At 40.9% G+C, this 23,915-nt stretch overlaps 1 protein-coding gene across 6 annotated transcripts in view; it reads right to left on the minus strand.

Annotated features, from left to right (window-relative positions):
• Window positions 1-23,915, minus strand: part of LOC114031836 (disks large-associated protein 1) — a 411,078-nt gene that overhangs the window by 51,994 nt on the left and 335,169 nt on the right. For all 6 annotated transcript variants that reach the window (XM_027846987.1, XM_027846986.1, XM_027846991.1 and 3 more), the window contains one exon: window positions 23,295-23,386. In XM_027846987.1, the coding sequence (XP_027702788.1) occupies window positions 23,295-23,386 (92 nt within the window). The remainder of the gene's footprint in view (window positions 1-23,294; window positions 23,387-23,915) is intronic.

Genomic DNA, 23,915 nt, shown 5'->3' on the forward strand with positions numbered 1-23,915 from the left:
TAGAACGAGGAAGGAGCCTTCCTTCTAAGATTACCTCCCATTGGCTGCTGTTGCTGTTGAGTCATTTCAGTTGTGTCGACTTTTCATGACCCCTTTTGGTGTTTTCTCAGCAAAGATCCTGGAGTCATTTGCCATTTCCTTCTCTGGCTCATTTTACAGATGAGGAAACTGAAGCAAACAGGGTTAAGTGATTTCCCTGGGGTCATATTGCTAGTAAGTGTCTGAGGTCACATTTGAACTCAGGTCTTCCTTACTCTAAGGCTCAACACTCTATCTACTGCACCACCTAGCTGCTCATTTATACCGTGTGTGTGTGTGTGTGTATATGTACACACACACACACACACACACACACACACATATATATATATATATATATCCCGTTTATACTGTATATATCTTATATGTACAGAGTTGTTTGCATGTTGTCTCTCCTATCAGAATATGAGCTCCTTGAGGGATGGGACAACGCTTTTGCCTTTCTTTATATTCTTGGTGCTTAATGTAGTGTCTGGCACATACAGAGCATCCCAAAAGTCTTGGTACTAGAAGCTCACAAAGGCACTAAGAATTTTGAGACACCCTGTAATGAGTGTTTAATAAATGTTTGTTGCCAAACAAACCAAAGGTTGTCCAAGCTTCTGTTCTTTATAACTTACATAGGAAAAGTACTGTAAAACAATGGGGCACAAAACACGAAAGAGATGATTTCCTCCTTTCTGTGTACACTAGCAGCTGGGTGTGAATGGAAAGGTGTTGGTGGTTTTATAGCACTATAGTCTTTTGTTCGATTCAAACTCTAATTAATGAGTTTGTTCCTCATTTCTTCTACTTCCTTCCTTTTCCTGCAGAAGCTATCATTTACTTTAATTGACTTCTGATAGAAAAGTAGTATTTTCCCAAATGAGAGATGGTAACAATACAGTCACTTTACCTTATAGGCCATTGGCCAATTGATTTTTCACAAATATTTCATGGTTATTCTTCTTCCAGAGTTTGACCTATGGTTCTTAATACTGAAAGGCAGTGTGGTACAATGGTCATGAAAAGAGCCCTTAAATAGCTGCGTACCTGTGGACAAGTCATTTTATTTCCTCTAAAGTTTATTTTCCTTATCTTTAAAATAAGAGTGTTGGACTAGACCATCTCTAAAGTTTTTTCTAGCTCTAATTTCCATGACCCAAGACTGCCTCAAAGTACAGCATTTTAGCTAATCTTGCCAAAGCCTAACAGAATGCCTTGCTCATAGTAGGCTCAGTTAAATGTTTGTTGGACCAGACCATATTGGGGTCTGTACAACTTTTGAGATGCACAAAAAGTTACCATTCTACAAATAAAATAGCACCAATCCAATTAGTGAAACAATTAAAATGAACTCAGGATCTCTACTAAGAAAACCCCAAAGGGGTCACGAAGAGTCAAACACAACTGAAACAACTGAACAAGATCTTTCAGGGCAGGGATCCAGTATTATCTAAACTTTGTATCTTCTCCAGAGCCCTAGCATAGTTGCCTGAATAGGTGTTATTTGTCCTTTGTTTTGAAGAGGACCAATGACGTTACAGAGTGATGTCTTGACTTGTGCATGAATGAATTTAAATGAGACAGAGCTACACAAAATCATCAGCCTCAGTCTTTCTTCCAGAGTCATTTAAGTCCAGTGGTAAAACAAAAGTCAGGACGACTGTCCATGGCCTGGAATACGGTGGATGACCTTTGCATCTTTGATGTCTGACCAAGCTCTAAACACTCCACAGCACCTGCTTCAGTCACCTTCATGGCCATTGGAACAAATTGTCTTCATCCACCCATTCTGCTGGGGGAAGTCTTTACATGCTTGGGGTAGACATCCTTGTAATGTAACCTGTTGGTTACCCTCAATTTGGTTTAGCTTGTCTGACGAGTTGGTTTACCAGGCTGTGGTCACTACAAAGGCTACAGCTTCTTGGAGTTACAGGTGAGAGGCGGGTGAATCAGGTGGACACCAAAGGTGCATGAGCAGCCTTGAAAAGGACTGGACAAGCCCTCATACCAGAAGTGCTTGTCCTCTTGAACAGCCCATACACCCCTGCCTGATTAGTTAGAGATTGGTATGGAGATACGACCTGGAATTTCATTGGTACAGGCAGCTACCAGGTAGGGAAACTCCCCTTACCAATGTAGAACTAGAAGCCAGGTCTCCCATTAAATTGCAAGCTCTATGAAGGCAGGTTCTGTCTTTTGCCTCTTTTTCTATCCCTAGCACTTACCACAGTGCCTGACACATAGTAGGCTCTTAATAAATATTTACTGAATTGAATTCCTGGCCGGCTTTCTAACTCCACCACACTACCTCTTGCACTCTGGGTGTAGTAGGCATTTTAACACTTTTAATACTTAATACATTTAATACTTAATACTTTAATATTTGAGTACTTGAACTGAATTGGCCCATCATAAATTTATTACTGACCCCATCCATATAGTGGAGCACTGGTTATTCACAAAGCTATAGAGATGCATTGTCCAGCAGGTTAAGAATACAATCTCATTCAATCTTTTTACACTCCTATTTTGAAGAGCATAAACATTGTGTTTCCTGTGGCAGCTCACCCTGGCTGATTCAAACATGCAGTGATTTATATCAGTCTTTATACTTCCTTCAATGGGTCCTTTCCTCTGTCAATGTAGATGACAAGCCATTCTTTTTCATCTTGTGTGGCATTTGTCTCTATTCTCCCATAGATCCTCCACAGGAGATCCCCACAGTGTGCTGGGGCACTTCCTCAAGGTCTTTTTGCATTTTGTGGGTACTAGAATGGCACTCAGGCTCTCCATGGCACCATCTCTTCCTCTTCTGATCACTCATTTTCTCAATGACATCCCTTATGCTTAGAGGTGAAGTTGATAGGGAGCCAGTCTAGCAGTGGGGAAAACTGGGATCGAGACTCATTTCTGACATATTGGTTATGTGACTCAGGACCAGTCATCTATCCTCTCAGTGGCCCCCGGCAACTCTCTAAGATTGTAATTTGCAGGAAAGAGGTTGACCTTTATTGAGAGGAGTTTCTTATCTCTTAGTTCCTTAAGCCAATGAAATTGCTAGTCCTGTAAAAAATAGCAATTCTTACACCAGTTCTGGAGCATAGACCATCACTAGACACATTATAACTGTCACAATACCCTTATGTGTCTCTCCATTTTTCTCTGAGTCACCCACAACTTTGATTCTTTCTATACTGTGGTATTCTAAAATTGGCAAGCATGCAACAGCTTTGGGAGGACAACAGCATTTTAAATTGTTATTTTTTTTATACCAGGAAACAGTTTGGGGCTCAATCATCAAGAGGGACAAAGTAAATGAGTCTGTGTTTCACTCTAGTTGTTTCATATGTGTAGATCAGCCAAATGGAACACTTTTAAAAAACTGTCGTGACTTTCCAGAAGTCAGTTCTTTGAGGTTATTTATATTGACTCTTTGACAGTGATAGTCAGGACTCTCAACTCGTGTGAAAGTATGAAATCATGGTATAGGCATCATGTCACTGTGTGTGGTGAAAGAAAGACCAGTTTTGTTAAATGTTTCTGCACATCAAGCACAGCCTGCTGCTTCTCTGAGGAAGGAAGGCTATGTCTGCACTGCCTTCTTGGGTTCATTCCCAATATGTTGTCAGTTATCTCTTGATGTTCACTGGCTTCTCTTCACCCAGGGGTAAATCGGAAGACAATGCTGCAGTTACTAGCTGTCCCAATTATACAAAATTCAAACTGTGCAAACATGAAGCTTGACTTACCAAGATGATGTATTGCTAGAGGCATTACATTTCAAAACTTTCATGAGTACTAGTCCCTTATTGTCTTCAGTCTGAGCAAAGGCAGCCAAAAACTGACTCCATGCCACATATAAAATAGAATGACCTAGTTTCATATGCCTTTGTTTTATCTATACAGAAAAAAAAGTACCACCAACATTCCTGAACAATTGGTCTTGGCCATAGACCCCATAAATGTATTTACTATCACAAGAAGAATGACTTGGCAATGGATTAATAGAAGTTTACAGTTAAGTCACCCAGAAAGAAATAAAAGTTAAGTGAAATTAAAATGGCCAGGCATTAAAGTCTGAGCCTTTGAACCCAGGCAGACCTTTCCCAATCTGCCCTATTCCTGTCAACTTAGTTCCTTAAGAAATTGTTTCCCTCTACACAGAGCTTTCAAAGAATGTTCCGCTCTACAAAACATTCAATATCTTCCAAGTTATAATTTCCTTTTTCGAGGAAGGGACAGCTGGTATTCTTAGGTACACCCAGGGACAAAGAGATTGGACTCTTGAGAAAAAGTATATGTTACTCCCTGTGTCTGTGGTCATCCTCCCCAGGTACCCTTCCTCCCCCATGCCTTGGGATCAAGTCTTCTACAGCACTTTTCCCGGACCTGGTGCTGCGTCTTCTCACTCCTCCATACCCCAAGGCACAAGGTGTAATCATTACAACTTCTGCAAACTACCAGCAGATATCTGGCCTAAGGTGCAGAAAACCATGAAACCACAGACTGGATAAACCAGTCTGGAACACAATGCAGAGTCTGTTCTAAATAGCTACAGCTGTTGGGGTCAATCATTAGCATGCAACTCTGCTGAGGCTGGTGCTTTGGCTTCCCTTTATGAAACAAGTTTACATTTCTCTAAAGAGGGCTTTTTCTCTTTCCTTCTGTGCTACAGGTTACAAATGAACATACAGACGCTAAACTGTAGTCATTTCTAATCATTCCAGCCCCAGCCTGTGTTCTAGCCCCTCTATTGATTCTTGCTCTGGGAGCTTCTACCAAAGTTGAGTGCTGCTGGTGAAACAAAACAGATTGTGAACAAAGTTAAGCACATTCAACATCATTGACATGCATGCCTTGTACCTGCAAGGTATTCATTCACCCACACAGCTTCAAGATTCATGTCATAAACCTTGGTAATAGGCTAACTCAGCTATCGGGTTTTGAATCTTCTGGCTTCTGGTTATCTTTGCTCTCCTTCTCATTCATATAATGGTTGCTTTTCAGGACTAAATCTGCCTTCAATGAGGGAAATGCTAGACCTATACAGTTCTTTGTTTGTGAGAGCCTTTAGAAATGTTTCACTAAGCCTTCTTGTCATGGCTGGGTTCTGAATATACCACCCCTCAGAACTGCCACTGTTGTGAAAATGACTCACTTTGGAGCACATGTAGAAACTCAAGATACCTCCCTTATTTTAAAACAAGGAAGGAAAGGCCCACCAACAATTGCTAACAAAAATTCCCTGAAACAAGGTCATCCTTTGTTAGCAGATCAGCTTCCAAATTAAAGTGGGCCAAGCAGGAAGAAACACAGGTATAATGCTTAATCATGCCATCCAGGAAAGTGATGCAGTGGAAAGAAAGCTGGGTCTGGAGTCAGAAGACCTCGATGTCAATCCCAGTTCTTCCAGCTATGACTACTGGAGAGAATTTGGGGAAATCATTTCAGCCTATTGGGTGTCAGTTTCCTGGGCTGCAAAATGAGGGTGCTGGATGAGAATGCCTCTGAGTTTCCTGCTAGCTCTAAATCTATGATCCTATCATGTTATGAGGAACACAGTAAGAGTAACACAGAAAGAGTAACAGGAAGAAATTGGGTATAGAGGAACTCTTACTCCCAAACTTTTGTCATGCATGGCTACTGTTTTTCCACTGGCTCATTCTTAAATATTTTCCAAACAGACTTTCGCTGCTTATTTCAAATACTCTGCTTATCATCCTACTCCTCGGGTCTTGTTCCAAAGATAAAAAGCAGAATAGAATTTTTCTGTGCAGCTTCCCTCAATTTCAAGAAATTTTAGTTCAGGTATTTAATAAGGAGATGGGAAGTTTCGAGCATTGGAGTGGCCCAGAGCATGGTGGCAGGCTGTTTTTAATCCCTCCCAGGCAGGTGCTAACATAGTTTAAAACTAATCACTATAGGAACCCTTGCTGATAGGTTCAACAAAACAACCATGAACTGAATGGCCCACTGGGAAAGAATCTACTCTTTCGCACAGAAACTAGAGGCTTGGGTCATACCCAGGCCAACTAAGGGAGGTACTTCATAACTAATGCCACAGAGGTTCGCTGTGCTCCTGCTTGGGGCTGTTTCTAACACTCTGAATCAGGTTGTGATTTTGATGTTCACAAACTTGAGTTCCTTTAAAGGGGGGGGAGGAAGGAGGAAAGAAAAGTATGCATGTGGGATATCAGTGAATATGCCAAGTTTTAGGCTTTTGAAATTTGAAACAAGATGAATACCACACCCTGAAAACTGGTGTTTACTGCAAGGAACTATTAGGACAAGGTCATGCTATTGAAAACTTGGCAAAGAAAAGAACTTTTTTGTTGGTTATAACAACAAGGGTGGGTACTAGAGCATGGTCTAGTGAGGTATGAAGCTAGATCTGAAGCCTTTGTGCTAACAAAGAGGTGGGCTCTGACTGCTGCAAGCCTTTCAAAGCCTGTCCTTGAGAAGAGATTCTGGGAGAATAATAACCCACATTTCTAGGGCTCTTTTTGTCTAACAACCAGGTGAGGTCGGTAGCACAGGTGTTACTAGCCTCAAATTTAACAGATTAAGAAACTGAGACTCAGAGAAGTCCGATTAAGTTCAACAAAAAAATTTTTTTTAAAGGAACTACCATGTCAAGGCATTAGACTCTCTCATGGTCACAAAGCTTTTCTGGACTTTATGATTTCCAGAAACTCATCATTCTGCAAGATAAAATCAACTCTGAAACTCTCACCTCCTCAGCATCCCCTACCCCAACGGCCCCTCTCTCCCTGTGTTTGGAGAAGATGGAAGGTGGACATTGAAGATCTCTTCCCTGATCATCCACCACCGGTAAGGGTCAGAGCCAGGATTAAAACTCAGGTCTATTAGATCCAAATAGAAGGCTCTCTCCTCTGTACTATTCTCAATTTGGACTTTTTAAGCTGTTAGCATTCCACTGGATTTAAAAGACAGATCGGAATAAATCCATAGAATAATCAAGTCTCTTCAGATACAAAGAAGTGGAAAGGGAGCCAGAAGACCTGGGTTAGAGTACCAGCTTCAAGTGTACAGTGTGACCTTGGGGAAATTACTTGGGCTCTCTGAACTTTAGATTACCCACTTGCTAGGTGGGAATAACAATACCTGCATTCCTCTGTGGCTGGTATAGTTCTGAGCATTACCCTTTAAAAGGGAACAGACATGGATCTGGAGAGACAGATATACTTAGGAAGGGGGATACTTCAGCTGGTTGTTGAGAGGAAAGTGCCTTAGAAACCATAAAGCACTATATAAACATTATTATCACTATTAATAATGACAACAATTTGGCAACTATAGTATTTAACCTTCCCTAAAAGAAAAAAAAAATCCCACCTTACAGTTTGCTACTTGTGTTCAATAAACCTTATCTCAGGATAGCAACTTTAATGCTTCAAAAGCAAAGAAGATTCAAGCTAGAGACTGAGATTGATTAATTTAAGTATTAATGATGAAAGCTTTTAAAAGACTGTTAGGTAGATAAAAGATTATGTAGATAAGCTATTATTAGGTGAAGACACAGCCTTTCCAAGGATCCAAGATGACAGGCAAAGGCTATTGCACATAACCAGCAGGCTTGCTTTCCCCCAATCCTCTCCCCAAAATAGTGGGATTGCCCCTGGATCTTGAATAGTGTAGTCAGGCTATCCCTTTATGACTGTTCTAATGAATGTTCATTTTAAACTGATTTTACTCACATACATGTAACATATGGCTCAGAACTGAATCCCTGGGTTATAAAAACCTGGTTTAGTCCTTGGGAGATTCTCAAAAAACATGCTCTGGCTTGTGCCCCCACCCAAGATCTCCCTCCAGAATATCAGAATATGGTTTGTGCCTAGGGCTCTAGAGGAAAAGTAAATATACCCTCAGCTCCAATGTAAGCACTCTGACTAATGATACATCAAATATACAACAAGCTTTATTTCGTCAAAAAGAAAATGTAGAACGGAAAGGACTCACACCCAGACCCATAAACAATCAAGATAATTCTTTTTCCTTCTTTAGTAAGTCTCTTCTCCATCAAGGACCTATACAACCCTGAAGACATATTGTACTACTTTAAAACTGAGGTTCCTAGGGGCACCTCGGTGGCACAGTGGATAGAGCACCAGCCCTGGAGTCAGGAGGAACTGAGTTCAAATTCGACCTCAGACCAAACACATGACACTTACTAGCTGAGTGACCCTGGGCAAGTCACTTAACCCCAATTGCCTAGAAAAAACAAAAAAAACAAACTGAAGTTCCCTTAAAGGGTAACTTGGTTATTCCTAGAAAGCTAATCCCTTTTAACTTGCAGCACTAACAGAAGCCACAGGCATGTATTTTTGCCTCCACATCATGACTCTTGTTGCTTTGTTGGCTCTGGTTCCATCTTGGCTCAGGAACTTCTTCACTAGGTATGGCCTTTTTCAGGAGATCTTTAGGTGCTTCCCTCCACTGCCTCCCCATGGCTGTCATCTCTGAGGCCTATGAGTTTTCAGGGGTGTTGCACAGACCTGTAGGCTTCCCCTCTCCTACCTCACTCCTTAGGATCCAGGTAGGTATCCCTTCTCCCATGAACATCTCTCAGAAAAGGCCTCTCCAAATCTGTCTGTTTCCTTTTAAAGGACAAATCCTAGAGTATAACTGGGATCTATCCTAGTTGCAATGGGATCAATAATTCTCCAAAAACTATAACTCAATCAATCACCCTCTCTCATTGTGGTGTAATGAGCATCCAGAACAAAGATAATCTTCCATACCCCATCAAGAAGACATCATCGGGGCAGCTAGGTGGCACAGTGGATACAGCACTGGCTCTGGAGTCAGGAGAACCTGAGTTCAAATCCAGCCTCAGACACATAACAGTTACTAGCTGTGTGACTCTGGGTAAGTCACTTAACCCCAATTGCCTCACAAAAAAAAAAAAAAAACAAAAGAAAAAGAAAAAAGACATCATCAGAGTCCCAATGGGGATGATGTTTACACATATTTATATTGAGACATCTTCAATAAGGTTCATACTTCAACCTTCAAACCAAATTTTTAAAAATTTATTTATTTTCAGTTTTCAACGTTCACTTCCACAGGATTTTGAGTTCCAAATTTTCTCCCCATCTCTCCCTTCCCCCCACCCCATGACAGCATGCATTCTGATTACCCCTTCCTCCAATCTGCCCTCCCTTCTATCAACCCCCCTTTTCTTATCCCCTTCTCATTCTATTTCCCTGTAGAGTAAGACATATTTCTATACCCCATGGCCTGTGTATCTTATTTCCCAGTTGCATATAAAAACAATTTTTAACATTCATTTTTAAAACTTTGAGTTCCAAATTCTCTCCCTTCCTCCCTCCCTACTCACCCTCATTGCGAAGGCCAGCAATTTGACATATAGGTTATAAATGCTTCAAACCAAATTTGACCAGTCTGATTTTGCAGGTGGAGGGAGTATCACATGGCAGAATTTGTACAACCTAACCCTTTAGGAATGACAACAGTTCCTCCTGCCCACCCCCATGGAGTAGACCTCATGAAGACATCTTTTGGAGCAATTTTTGTTTCTATTTACAGTCTGCTCTTTCTGTATAAAGAATCCAGTGAATTCCCTTATATCCCCACTTGAGAGCCATATATATGTATATATTGTCCTACTCTAGTGTTTCATCACAGTATGGGGCTGGCCCTGAGTCCTTAATGGTTAGCCAATGGAGAATAAGCTCTACCATACTGGAAAGGCTTTGAGTACAGAGCTTAGATCCAAGGACCTAAGTTTGGAAGGGCTCATCACTGTAAGCCTAGTCAGCAGGTGAAGATTTTTTTGGCTATAACAACTCATGAAGATTATCTGCTATGGGGGCATAGAAGAATCACCCTTTACTGAAGCTTAGAGGGAGAGGCTGCCTAAGTGGAGGGAATACTCAAACAGATGAAACTGAAGAATGCGTCTTCACACTCTAGGTTAAAAGGGAGAATGAAGTGTTCCTGAAAGCAACAACAAAAATGAGGCTTCAAAAGGGAATAAAGGGATCTGAAGTGGTGGAGAGGAAATGACCTTTGTCAGGAGGTTAGAGAGTAGAAGAATATCATACAGAGGAGGAAGGGAAGGAAAAGGATGACTATATGCTTGGAATTAAAAAAAATTAAATGTGAGGCTGAAGGGGAGAGATATAGATGCTATGAGGAAGCAGCTGCTTGTCCTCCAAGGAATGATAATGCAGAACCACAGAAACTACCAGATAAGGGATCATCCAGTATGGGTTAGAAGTAGAGAAAAGTTGTGGTGGTTGGTTACTCCCTGGTCAGAGGTCCTGAGGCAGCTATTTGTCAACCTGATAACAACAACAGAGAGGTCTGTTGTCTTCCCCAGGGCATGTATCTAAGACATAACAGAGAATATTGCTAAAGATTACTAAATCTTAGGCAAGACGCTGAAGACTACACAGGCACAGATTGTGTTTTCCTCCCTGTTGACCACTGAAGACAAGGCAAGCAGAAGAGAAAAATTGATTTGGAAAGTGAACAGCTGACTAAGAAGATGGTGATTTGGTTTTCAGGACCACATCTTGAAATGTAGAGATGGAAATTTTCTAGCCAGAAGTAGAATATACCTAACAAAAGCTGGAAAGAATATATTAGCAAGTCGAATCAAAAGTATTTTTAAAAACACAAAGGAGGGAGAAAATTACCCTATGTATATCCACCAAGCTGGATACCACAGAAAGTAGCAACAATGAGGGAAGAATAACAGTTGGGAGAAATTCACAGGAGACAAAAATCTGAGAAAGAAATCAGTAATAAAACCCATGACCTCAAATGTCCATACACAAAGGATCAAAGTTTAGACAAGAAGCAATAGGAATGAGAGATCCTAAAACAAAGAGGCAATCCAATCACATAGCTGTCATTGAGATTTGAAGGGAGGAAACCCTTGCCCCACAATAAATCTCAGACCCAGGAGAAGGAAACACAGTGAGAGGGCATTTGGGCAAATATCAAGGAAGACAGGAACAGAATTGATTTTGACACTGGGGTATTCTACAGACCACCTGGACAGAAAGAAGTAATTCATGAGGAACTTCGTTAGTAGATTACAAGTCTATCATAGAGGCATGATATAACAGTAACAGGAAAATTCAATTATACAGGCATCTGCTGGAGCTTTTTCTCTGACAAAAGCAAAGTACCCAATACCTTCATGACTTTCCACAATCACAGTATCACCCTTCAAAGGTGGAAGAACCAACAAGGAATAAATGTATACTGGATCTTGAGAAACTAGCTACTAGATGGAAATGAGAAAAAAGAGGAAGGGAAGAGACTAAGCATTTATAAACTGCCTACTAAGAGCAAGGCACTATGCTAAGCACTTCCTCTCTAACATCATGTGAAAGTGATCATTGCCTTTGATAGTTTGTGAGAGAGGAAAGGAAAGCCAAGCACAGTCTGTTATGCCCCTAAGATTTGGGAAAAATAGGTTTCAAAAGGTTCAGAGAAAGCTAGGTGGGATCCTGTGGAGTAAGGGTAAGTCTGCCCATGAGTGATAGGATACTCAACAATAACACAAAGGAAAACGACTCTAATGAGAAAGAAGAACAGCTATAAGAAGACAGAGACCTAATGCATAGGAACTCCCTAAATAACTTAGATTTTAATAAAATATGTACAGAACATGGACTCAAGGGTAAATAATAGAGAATATGAGTATAGTATGGTCTTGCAAGAATAGTATCAAGAGCACTAAAACGCAGCATGAACTGGGACTAGTTAGGAAAGCTAAAGACAAAAAAAAAGACTTTTAAAAAAATGATTTCGGGAGGAAAGGACAAGAAAAAAAACAGAGCAGCTATTTGGGAGTGAACGTGTTGATAACTGACAAGAGAAAGGTCAGGCTATTGGAATCTTATTTAGCTTGTTCTCTCAGCTGAGAATGACCTTTGCCCTGGAAATTACAGAACAAAAATGACCAACAGGAAGTTGATCCCCAAGATAAGTAATGAGGGAGTCAGAGAGAATCTAGTTGCCCTTAAAGAATTCAAGTCACCTGGCTGAATGAACGACATCCTTGGCCATGGAAAGAACTAGAAAGGTGATCGATGAGCTACTGTCAGGAACATGGGAAAATTTATGGAGAATAGGAAAGGCGTGATAGGACTGGAGAAGGGCCAATATCCCAGTTTTTAAAAAAGTGAAAAGAACAGAGTCTGGACATTATATGCCAATGAGCGAGACTTCAATTCCTGAGAAAATTCTAGCCTGGGTAACTAATGTAATTAATGAACACTTAGAAAAGAAAGCAATTGATCACAAGACCTCATCAAGAACAAATCATGCCAGGGGAAACTTCCTTCCTTTTTTGACGGGGTTACTACACTTGTAGATGAGGGAAACGTGCTAGATAAAGTTCTCTTTAGACTTTAGGACAGCATTTGATAAATAGCTCCTACATCCTATCCTTGTGGAGAAGGTGGAAAGATGTGGCCTAGAAGATAATACAATGAGATGGATTATGACCTGTTTGAATGGCTGGACTCAAAAAGCAATTAATGGTTCAATATTAAGTTAGCAGGAGGTCTCTAGTAGATTGCTCTGGTATTCTATGCTTGAACCTGTGCTGTTTGTCCATTCATCACTTAGAGAAAGGCATAGATGGCATCCTCATCAACTTTGCAGATGATATAAGGCTGGGAGGGATAAACAACACATAGAATGACAGTCAGGATCCACAAAGATCTTGACAGATGAAGTCCTGAAAATCTTTTTTTTTTTTTTGCTTTCTCTTTTTAATTGATTAAATTAGGTAATTTGGATCTTGAAAGGCAGACAGTTTTAGGCAGAATTTCTATGAGCAGAAGCATTGGACATTGTTGACCTCCCCCTTCCTTCTGGATATCTTCTCCCTTGTTGTCCATGATAGTACTCTATAGTTCTCCTACCCATTTGGCTACTTCTCTTCCTCTTTTATTTTTTTATTTTTTTTGCTTTTTGGTGAGGCCATCAGGGTTAACTGACTTGCCCAGGGTCACACAGCTAGTAAGTATCAAGTGTCTGAGGCCACATTTGATCTCACGTCCTCCTGACTCCAAGGCTGGAGCGCTATGCACTGCACCCCCTAGCTACCCCTTTTCTCCCTCTTTTGTTGGTTTGTTGTTCTAGCTCAGTGTGAGTGTCCCTCCAGAGTTCCATCCTCCATGGTCATCGTCATCATCATCATCATCATCATCATCATCATTTTCCCTCTTCCTCTTTCTTCTTCTTCTTCACATCCTTATCCCTTGCTATTTCATCTACTCCTATAGCTTTAATTAGGTGGCACAGTGGATAAAGTGCCAGGCCTGGAAGTCAGTAAGACTTATCTTCCTGAGTTCAAATCTGGCCTCAGACACTTACTAGCTGTGTGACCCTGGGCAAGTCACTTCATCCTCTTTGTCTCAGTTTCCTCAGCTGTAAAATAAACTGAGAAGGAAATGGTAAACCACTTCAGTATCTTTGCCAAGAAAACCCCAAATGGGGTCATGAAGAGTTGGACCCAACTGTAACGACTAAAAAACAACAAAAACGGCTTCAATTGTTACCTCTATATAAATGGCTCCCAAATCTATGTAATTCTTCCTTAAAATTCTAGTCCTACATCTCCTTAATCCACTAATAGATATGTTAGCATGGCTGGATGTACCACCAGCACCTCAAATTCAACCTGTACAAAACTGAACTCATCTTCTCTCCATCCCCAAATCTGTCCCTTCTCTTAATTTCCCAATTTATGTTGATGACATCACTATTCTATTTATAGAAGTCTGCACCCACTATCCAATCAACTGCCAATTTCTATCAGTGTATAGGATCATAAGTTCATAGATTTAAGGAAAGCTCCTTAGAGGGGAAGGGAAGGAAAGGGATAAGCATTTATATAGCATCTATTATACGCCAGGCACTGTGCTAAGTGCTTTATAAATATGATTCCATCTGATCCTCACAACAAGCCTATGAGGTAGGTGATACAACACCCTTATTTTATAGAGGAGGACACTATAGGCTCAGACAAGTTAAATGATTTGTCCAAGATGTTGTTCTGGGAGCAACATCCCTTGGTCCTCCTGTTCTCATGCACGCTAGGTCTTTTGGGTTTTGTTTTGTATCATATTTGTGTATGAGTTGTTGTGCCTTTACTAGACTGCAAGATCTCTGAGAATCTGAACTATGGACATTTTTCATCTCATCTTTAACACCCAGCATAGGGCCTTGTACCCAGTGGGCACATTTATAAACAATCAATAAGCATTTTAAGTGCTTACTAGGTGCCAAGCCAGGCACAAGAGACATAAAGACAAAAACAGAAATAAGAACCTAAACAAACAAAATTCTCAAGGAGTTTTGTGTTGAATTCTAGATAATAATTGTTTATTGAATGAATGAGAGGAACAAGGAAGTGGAAGCAGCTAGGAGACAATCTGAGAGCACTCAGCATACCTACAGTAAAGTCAACAGGAGGATGAGGGCAGAAACTTTGGAAATCAGTGAAACCCGGTTTTGCCCAGAGCCACAAACCCAAAGAAAACAATTGAATGGAAGATGGCGGTGTAAGAAGTAAATCGTTCTCACCCTCCCTTACTGGCCTCTGAAAGCTCAGAAAATTCACCCAGGAAAAACCCTGAAACAGCTGAACCAGCAGAAGGACAGGGTTCAGAAGTCTTGTAGCCCAGGAAGCTTGAGGGATTAATGGGAAAGGCCCCTCTTGCTCTGGGGGAGCAGGAGCAGTACAGGATAGGAGGTGTCCCAGCAAGCCAGTGGCAAGCCCCACCTCAGCTTACCAGATCCTGAGCCCCAAGCTGGTGGAGCAGGCAAGTGCCAACACCAGGACCCACGGAGTACAGGCCTCAGTACAGGCAGAGGAACTGGTAGGCACCATCTTGGAAAACCACCACATGGGCTGGCTTTCTCCAGCGGCCAAATCTCCCAGTGCCTCAGTGCAACTCTGGGAAGCACAACTCCAGGAGGCAAAGTTCCAGGCTGATAGACATCCTCCAGCAGCAAACATCTGAGAGCAAGGCCTGGGTGAGCAAGAGCCAAACATACCAGTGCAAGGCCTCGGTAAGCAGGCATCCCCCAGGGGCCAGACTCACCACCCCCACCCAGAGAGCTCCAAAGTTGCTGACCCCAGCTCAGCACCAGGTAAGCTGCCAGAACCCTACAGCCTCCACCTGCCAACACCTGATTCCCCAGCACACAAAGTCAGTGACCAGGTCCCAGGCTCTCAGGACAAGAAAACAAGTGGATGGCAAAATATCTGCTCTGGACAGATGCAAGATGTTTGGTGAAAAGTGAATGTTTCTTTTAAGAGCAGTTATCTTGTTTCTGAACCTTCCCACAACTGCACATATATTTGCTATATCAATGGCATAATTTCATTGTGACAGCAAAAACAGAGTCCCTTGGAAGTTGCACCCCACTGTCTTCACCGGTGAGGGTAGCCTAGGACAATAGAAATAGAGCCCAACTTCCCATGGTATTCAAGGGTATCATGGCTACATGCAGATATCATAAATATATTTACCACATGCCATTTCTCCAACTTTTTCTTTCTAGTCAGTCAGTTTCTGACTAGATTTTTTTTTTAAAACCTGGTGTTCTGCTCCTAACACTTAATAGGATTTCCCTTTGTTTGGTTTAGAACTAGGAAGAATGTCCTCTATTTACAAGACTAGGCCTTTAGAAGATAAAGATTTAAGTAGCTTTGCCCATATTTGCTTCAGTTCCCAAAATGTGCAAGACTCAAAAAGTGATAGAGTACCTCTTTGTCTCCAGTTGGCTAATTCTTGTTGTTAATAAATGTTTGGATCCTATCTTTTATCAGTAGGTTGACTTGGGGAGGTGTTTGATGGATAGCTATTTGCTATTTCGGGCAAAAATTACAGGCCTGTCCACTTTACCACCAGGGAATTAAAAACACAAATAACATAAAAAAAAAACCCTTACAGAAGTCATTAGGTAATGCCAAACTAGGTAACCCCTGCTGACTAGGATAGACAAAGCTCACAACTGATTGAGTATTGTATAGGGTTCTCCAATTTACCTACCCTCACCAAAGTAAAGTAGGAAATCTCCATTGGGTGCATTTTAAGACAATGGATTACGTTTGTTTGTATAGGAGTAAAACAGATATCAATTCCAGTTTAGAGGTGTTCATTTCCCTAAGGCTGCTTAAGTGAGTGGGGAAGAGTTAAACTAACTTTATGGAGGAACGTAGTTTTATAGTTATAAAGAACTCAGCAATAAAGACAACCTTCCACAAAGTTTTACTCTTTCTTCTAACATCCAACTGATCTTTTAGTAATACAACAAAAATGCTTATTAGAAGTTTTTTGGTTGCTGTTAAATAATAAGCACATATAATGCAATATTTAGCAATCTTCTAAGCAGATGGGCCAGTGCCATCCCATTAATTCTTTTAAAAATTGCTTCTACTAGTAATGTATTATGCTGATAGCAGTAGAAATATATGTATGAAGGCTTGTTACATTGTTGAGATTTGTTTTTCACCTTAACTATAACATGCACGGTTGTGCAGCTGGTTTCCTTAACTTTTTACTTCAGAAATGCTCGTTGGTGGGAGGGATTAATTTCATAAAGAAAACTTAAGATGACATTGCAGACATGAAAAATAATGAGATTTCCTCTTGCAGAATCTATCATGCCTTGAGGTATTTCAGATTTCAAAGCATTTCCCTAAACACCAAATTAAAGGAACATGGGTAAGAACAAATGGCTGAAAAGACCCATGATGAAAAATGCTATCCACCTTAAGAGAAGAGTTGAACTCCGAGTGCAGATTGAAGGACACCTTTTTTTACTTTCTCTATTTTTCTTTTCTTTTCTTTTTTTTTTGTTTTGGTCTATGTTTTCTTTTGTAACATGGCTAATATAGAAATAAATGTTTTGCATGACCTCTCATGCGTAATCAATATTAAATTACTTGCCTTCTCAAGGAAGGGTATGCAGCAGGTGGAGGGAGGAAAAGAATTTGGAACTCAAAATGTTAAAATAATTTTTTACACGTAATTGGGAAATATTTAATGAAATAAATAATATGTATGTATGTATACACATACATATCTATATATACATCTATATAGATATATGGATGTATATAAAATATGTATGTTAAAAGAAAACATGACTGGCTTAGAAAACAATACAGATTTACTTTAAAATGCTCTAACCCAGTAGTCTCCAAATTTTTTTTGACCTGTCACCTAACAGTATAAATTGTTTGAGCACACACTCCCAGTGTCTGTTAGTAAAGAGAGAGCTGACCTTGGAGTCAGGGAGACTTGGGTTCAGGTCTGGTCTCTGAAATGAAGCAACTTTCTAAAACTTTTAAGTTGCAAAGAAGGTCACAATCTGTATGGAAAGAGGAATATTCTTCACCCAGGAAGTTCCCCTACCAATGTAATCACAGGCACAGTCTTTATCACCATATAGATGTACTGCTGTACGAATAAGTCTATTATAAAACATACACCAAAACAGATTTTAAGAGGATGAGATAAAGATGAAGCAAAATAAAAATATTCTTTACCAACAGTACGCAAATCTTTGCTTTCACTAAAAATTATTTTAGTGAGAGCAATGTGATTGAATTGCTTCATTATTTTTCAAAATATTTTTATAGGAGCTCCTAAATTTCCTCAAAGAAAGATCCAAATCTCCACTGTCAACCTTTCAGAGTAGTGAGCTCCTATTTTTTTCTTCAGGATAGCTGTTGTCATTCTATCATGTCTGACACTTTGTGACCCCATGGACCATAGCACACCAATACTGTCCAGGAGGTTTTCTTGGCAAAGATGCTGGAGTGGTTTGCCATTTCCTTCTCTAGTGAAATAAGGCAGATATTAAGTGACTTGACCCTGGGTCAGGTCTGAGGCTAAATTTGAACTCAAATCTGACTCCAGGCCCAGTGCTGTATCCACTGAGCCACCTAGGTGCCTCCATCCAGAGAGCTAGATGACTTCTAATGAATGGAAATGGAAGACACTCACGTTATAAAAACAAAGACTGTTTCTGCCGTAGATGTTTGAATTTTTATAGGGAAAACAACACATATAGGGGCATGATCCTTTGATTCAAAATGTTACCAGCGGGGAATTGTGGGGTGAGAAGATAGTGAGTAAGGGAGTACATCTCATTCAGGAGCAAAGGCAGAGTTTATTTGATCAAGGTTCCTAGTTCCAGGACTGGAACAGGGCAGGAAGGGTATGAGGCTACTGGCTAGCAGACTGTGAACAAAGTAGACTGAATGGAGGGAGTGAAGTGAAGCATGTCTGGGGCTTTCCTGATTTAGTGTTCCAGGAGACTTGATTACCAATCTGGAGGCCCCAGGGCAAAAGTTCTTTCAGGATTTGGTCTCTGGTGACATATGCAGAGAACAGGGAGAGAAGGTCTCTTTTTGTTCTACATATATGATCATCAGGTAATATATGTACCCTGTGACCATTTGACATACAGACCAAGTGAGGGCACCTATGTCAATCTGTATAATAAATAACAATTAATTGAATGATCATTTAACTAATTAAACCTTAATTTCTTTTTTTATTATTAAACAAAAAACCTTTGTACCAACATTTATAATTTGTTTTCTCCCAATCATACCTTGCACTAATCACATCCTGTTAATCAGCAGCTGGTTTACTGTAATCAAATCCTAGGGCTAATTAGAATCCAGATCTTTCCCTTAGCAAGGAAAGCACATTGAGAGAGAACCTACTTGTTTTCAAGTAGGATATAAGAATATAAGAATTCTAGGCAAGAGAGAGAAAGTGGTTGGAAGGAACCTCCGTAATTTATTATGTTATCTGAAAAACAGATAGGCATACTTCAGTACTATGCTAGAATGCTGACTGGGGGTTCAAATACCCGCTCTGACTATGACTCTTGTCTGGGATTCTGGGCAAGTTGTTTAATCTCCCTCGACCTCAGTTTCCTCATCAATACTGTAGAATGAGTGGCATAGACTACATGACTTCTGAGGTCCTTTCCAGGCCTAAATGTATGAACTTTTCTAGAAGTATTGCCTGACTCTGCATCTTCCACCTTTATCCCACTGATAGAGAAAAAGGCAAACACAATTCTTCAGGCACCTTTTTTTTAAAAAGAAAATCATGCAATCGAGCCAATCTCTAACCTCTTAATCGGTAACATTTTTGGACATATTTGGTAGTTGCTCGTAGTCTTTTCTTCAGTCGGAGAGTTTTGTGGGAACATTTTGATCTTGGGCCACCTTCCCATCTTTCCTGTGTTTGGGGTATGTCTAAGCTGTTAGATTATTGTTATCTTCCTCTTTTACAGGAGCTTCTAAATGTATCAGCAGATCTAGTTATTCATTCAAATAGTCCTCGGGTGGCTGCGATGGGGGAGTGATTTCCTAACAAGTCTCTGAAGAGCCCATGGCTTGAGTTAATATTTACCTGCGGACCCTGGGTAGGGGAAACATCAGAGATCATATCCCAGATGGGTTCAAAGGGCTGTCCCACCTGTATACCCAGCCATCTTCCGTTTTCTTTAGCTCTATAGCCTCTATAACCTGGAATAACTCAGCAGCCACATATAGGCAGGATGATAAAGATAATTCCTGAAGGGCTCCGACCAAGACTTAAAGTCCACATAGAGAACCAAAAGCTGCTTAAAGATGAAGTTTATTCTCTTTCAACAGTCAGTCAGTCAGTGCACAAGCATTTATTAAGTACTTGCTATGTGCTAAAATGAGCTAGGGAAGGAAATGGCAAACCACTCCAGTATCTTTGCCAAGAAAACCCCAAATGGAGTCACACATCCAACATGACTGAAAAACAACATGTACCAGGCACTGTGCTAAGGGCTGGGGATATAAATTCAAGCAAAAAGAAAGGTGGTCCTTTTCCTATATTCTAATAGGGTAAGACAACACATGAAAGGGGAACTGAGAAGTGAAGGTGGGATGAGAAGCTAATTGCATGAGAAAATGATGGCTAAGTCTGCAGAAGGAGGGATTGCTGGTCTGGACTGTTCCTTAAAACAGAAATTCTGGAAGAACTACCAATGAGAGAAGGAGCCCATGGTAGCTGAATGAGGGGGGCAACTGAGGTATGTGATATAGTTCAGAGAAGGAGAGAAGGCCGGGTTGTGCCCTTTCCCAAAGTAGTGGTTCTGGGAAGAACTAACCAATGGGAGAAGGGGCTTGCAGGATCAGTTTGAGAAGAAAACTGAGGCACAGCGGTGAAATTCAGAAGACTAAACTGTGAAGAGTCATCTGCAGAGATGAGTCGAACACAGGAATCTGTCCCCTTCTGATTTTCCACCTTGATTCTCTGCCTCTTTCTCAATACCTTGATGCTGATCCCAGTTAAGGACAATCTTTCTTTGGAAATAATTTCTCCATTCACTCTTCTCTTCTTTATAGTGTCCTTGGATATTTCTACACTAATAGGTTTCTGTATCACTGACCTCTATCATCTAAAGCCCTTCACACTCTGGTCCTATTAAGCTTTCTAGCTTAATAATACGACTCCCTTTCACACACACATTACGGTCTAGCCTTTGTGGCCTTCTTACCATTCCTCATACACAGCAGCCATTCTTCCTCCCTTTGTGTCTTTGTATGGACTGTTCCTCATTCCTGGAATTCACTCCTCCTTCACTTATGCCTCTGTGAATCCTCAGTTTCCCTCAAAGCTCAGTTGAAGCACCACCTTCTCCACAAAGTTTTTCTTTCTTGATCCTCCTAGCTGCCAGTGCCACTTCCCCCCTTACCTTGTATTTATTTTGTATATCATTACAGTTCATGTTACACACACACACACACACACACACACACACACACACACACCCCTCCAGGAGGGCAGGGACTATTGCATTTATGCTATTGTATTTGCAGGGCCTTGCAGAGTGACTGGTATACAGCAGGTACTCATTGATGGGTTGACTGTCAACCTTCCACCATCCTTGATGGGCCTCACATCCTAGCTTCCCTGGTCCCAAGAGTGGCCAGACTGCTCTGGCCTCAGCCCCACCTTCAGCTTCTACCTCTTTGGCTGTTCCTGTTGCCTCTAATTGTCAGGGTGCTGGCCCCAATCTGGCTGCCGCCTGCCCTGGACCTTTCATTCAGCCTCCATCTGTTTTCATGGCCCCCATTTCCCATGATGGGCCCCATGCTACACACTCTCCTTAAACCAAGTGAGAGCATACTCTAAACCCTATGATCCTAATACTTGCATTACCCACCTCACAGTTTTGTTGTGAGGAGAAAACTTTGCAAACCTTCAAGTGCTATGTAAATGCAAGTTATTACTTTTCCACTATATAAATAACACTCTTCCTGTGTTTCATTTTCTTCATTTAGAAAAAGGATTAGCACCTATGGCTCTTTGGCAAGACCCAGTCTTGCAAATAGCCTGAATTTTCCTTTCCATGTAGGGGGAAGCCAGCTGACAAAGTAAGATGGAATGTTTTAAGTGAATTTATGAGGGGCCAGGCAACTGTTCTGCACCCTTCTGCAAGGGTGCAGCTGCTTTGTAAATGCCTTGGGCAGTAGAGAAGCAAAAGGGGAGGGAAAAGATTACAGTGATTTCCTAGTGCTTATTTTAGGAGAGATTTTCTTGGGTAGCATATGTCCACACACTGTAAGCATGCTGAGCTAACCTGTTCCCACCTCAGCTCCTGGTCACTGAGTAGCCTGAGTTGGTAGAGGATAGGCATCCCTTGATGCACCCCAGCTTATGCCAGTGAGTAAATACTCCAGGCAAGATAGTTCTGGGGAAGAAGAAGACAGAGAGCTTCTTTAACCTCAACTTTAACAAGATTTACTAGGCATTTATTATGTGCAGAGCACAGAGGTAGGTGAAGAGTGAGATTAAAAATTTGGATGAGACTTGGTGCCTGTCTCATGGCAACAGTGACATGGAACTGATAGTGTGGGGGGGGGGAGAGGTGGAATATATTACATATACATAGAGATCCATAAAAAGTTATCCTTAAGTGCATAAGAGAAAATAAAGTATTATTTGGAGTTGGGATGGAGGCAAGGGAGACTTGATATTAAATGAATTCCTGGGGAATGTTGCCTTTGACGTGGGCCTGAAGGGCCAGGTAGGATTTCTCAACCCATGGAGAAGGTAAAAAATGTATGGGGAGAAAAGGTGGACTGGTCATGCAGGGAGGTTGAGAAACAACAGATGGATAGTTGGAGAGCTGCATGGATCCCCACATACAATTAAAAAACAGAAGAAAGCCCCTAGTATATTGGATGGATCCTTCATGAAGGATTTGTGAAAGGGCATGGATGAAAGTTGTTAAGAGTTTCTGGCTGAGTTGTGATCTTCACATTAGAGGGAGGACCTATAATGAGGTCACCATGGAGCAGCTGAAGCATTAAGACACTAAGGATAAAGAGTTTAGAGTAGGGAGGGGGAGAGAAAAAGGGAATAAGTACGGAGGAGGCCAAAGGAGGACATTCCAGACGTACAGAATAGTGTGAGCAAAGGCATATAGGAAGGATGGCTCAGATTACGTTTGTTATTGTTGTTGAGCCATTTCGGTCGTGTCTGACTCTTCATGTCCCCATTTAGGGTTTTCTTGGCAAAGATACTGGAGCCATCTACATCTCCAGCTCATTTTACAGATGAGAAAGTGAGGCAAACAGAGTTAAGTGATTTGCCCAGGGTCACACAGCTAGTAAGCGTCTGAGGCTAAATTTAAACTCCTGAAAATGAGTCTTTCTAATTATATTTAGCAAGGAACCATTTCATTTGGCTAATGTATAGAGTATAGCACACATATAGAGTAGCACATGTAGTATGAGAGTAGTATGAGTAGTACGAGAGAAGATTAGAAAAGTAGAATGATTCCATAATATGGAGGGCATTGAATGCCAGGCTGTTTGAACTTTACTGAAATGGGTAATAAGGAGTCAGTGAACAGTTCTGAGAAAGGAATAAGATGACCATTTTCAAGTGGAGCAGCATGTATACGTGTGCATGTGAGTGTGAGTATGTAGATAACGTCAGGAAAAGAAGGGGAATCTCTTCTCTTTGTCCATCCCAACACAATGGACTTCATAGTGGAGTGGCAGGAGGGTCAGCCATCAGCACTCCAGATAAAGTTGCTGAGTGACTACTCTATTATCTACAGAACTGGGGAAATCTGTCCACTTTGCAGAGATCGTATAGGAAAAAATATCTGTGAAAGACTTGCCAAATATTAATGCGAAATAAGAAAGCTAGTGGGTATTTACTCACCATTTCTCCTCTTCTACTTGGACTCCTATGGACTGGAACTTACTGGTTACTTTATTTTCCCCTGTTTTGACTGGCTCATCGACATCATCAACCTGAAGAAAGAATCAGATAAGTGGAGATGCTCAATAAGACTTCTCAAGCTTGAAAAAAATATAATATTTCATCAGAAAACCTCAAGTATATAGATGGATAGATAGATAGATAGATATAGATATAGATATAGATATAGATATGTCTGGTTTGCTTTGTGAACTTCAGAATCTGAGGAACAGATCCGAGATCTGAAAGAGATCTCAGAGATCATCTACTCTTCATTTCCATATGAGGAAACTGAGACTCAAAGAGCTTAGGGGACTTGCCCAAGGTCACATAGAGAGTAAATCGCAGAGCTCGGATTTGAATCCAGTTTCTGATTCCAAATCCAACCCTCTTCTCCATTGTACCACACTGTCTATAGCTTTCTGTTGCAAGATCTGTCTTTATACTTTCTTTGGGCCATCACTCTTCTATCAATCCACACGTTCCTTCGTTCTCCAACTAAAAGTCATTCTGTTTACACACCAAATTCCAATAAGTTTACTGATGGATACTGATATTTCTTCCATACATTCTTAATGAATG

The sequence above is a fragment of the Vombatus ursinus genome, unplaced genomic scaffold (assembly GCF_900497805.2).
Source record: "Vombatus ursinus unplaced genomic scaffold, bare-nosed wombat genome assembly UNPS02015255.1, whole genome shotgun sequence".
NCBI classification, from domain to species: Eukaryota; Metazoa; Chordata; class Mammalia; order Diprotodontia; family Vombatidae; genus Vombatus; species Vombatus ursinus.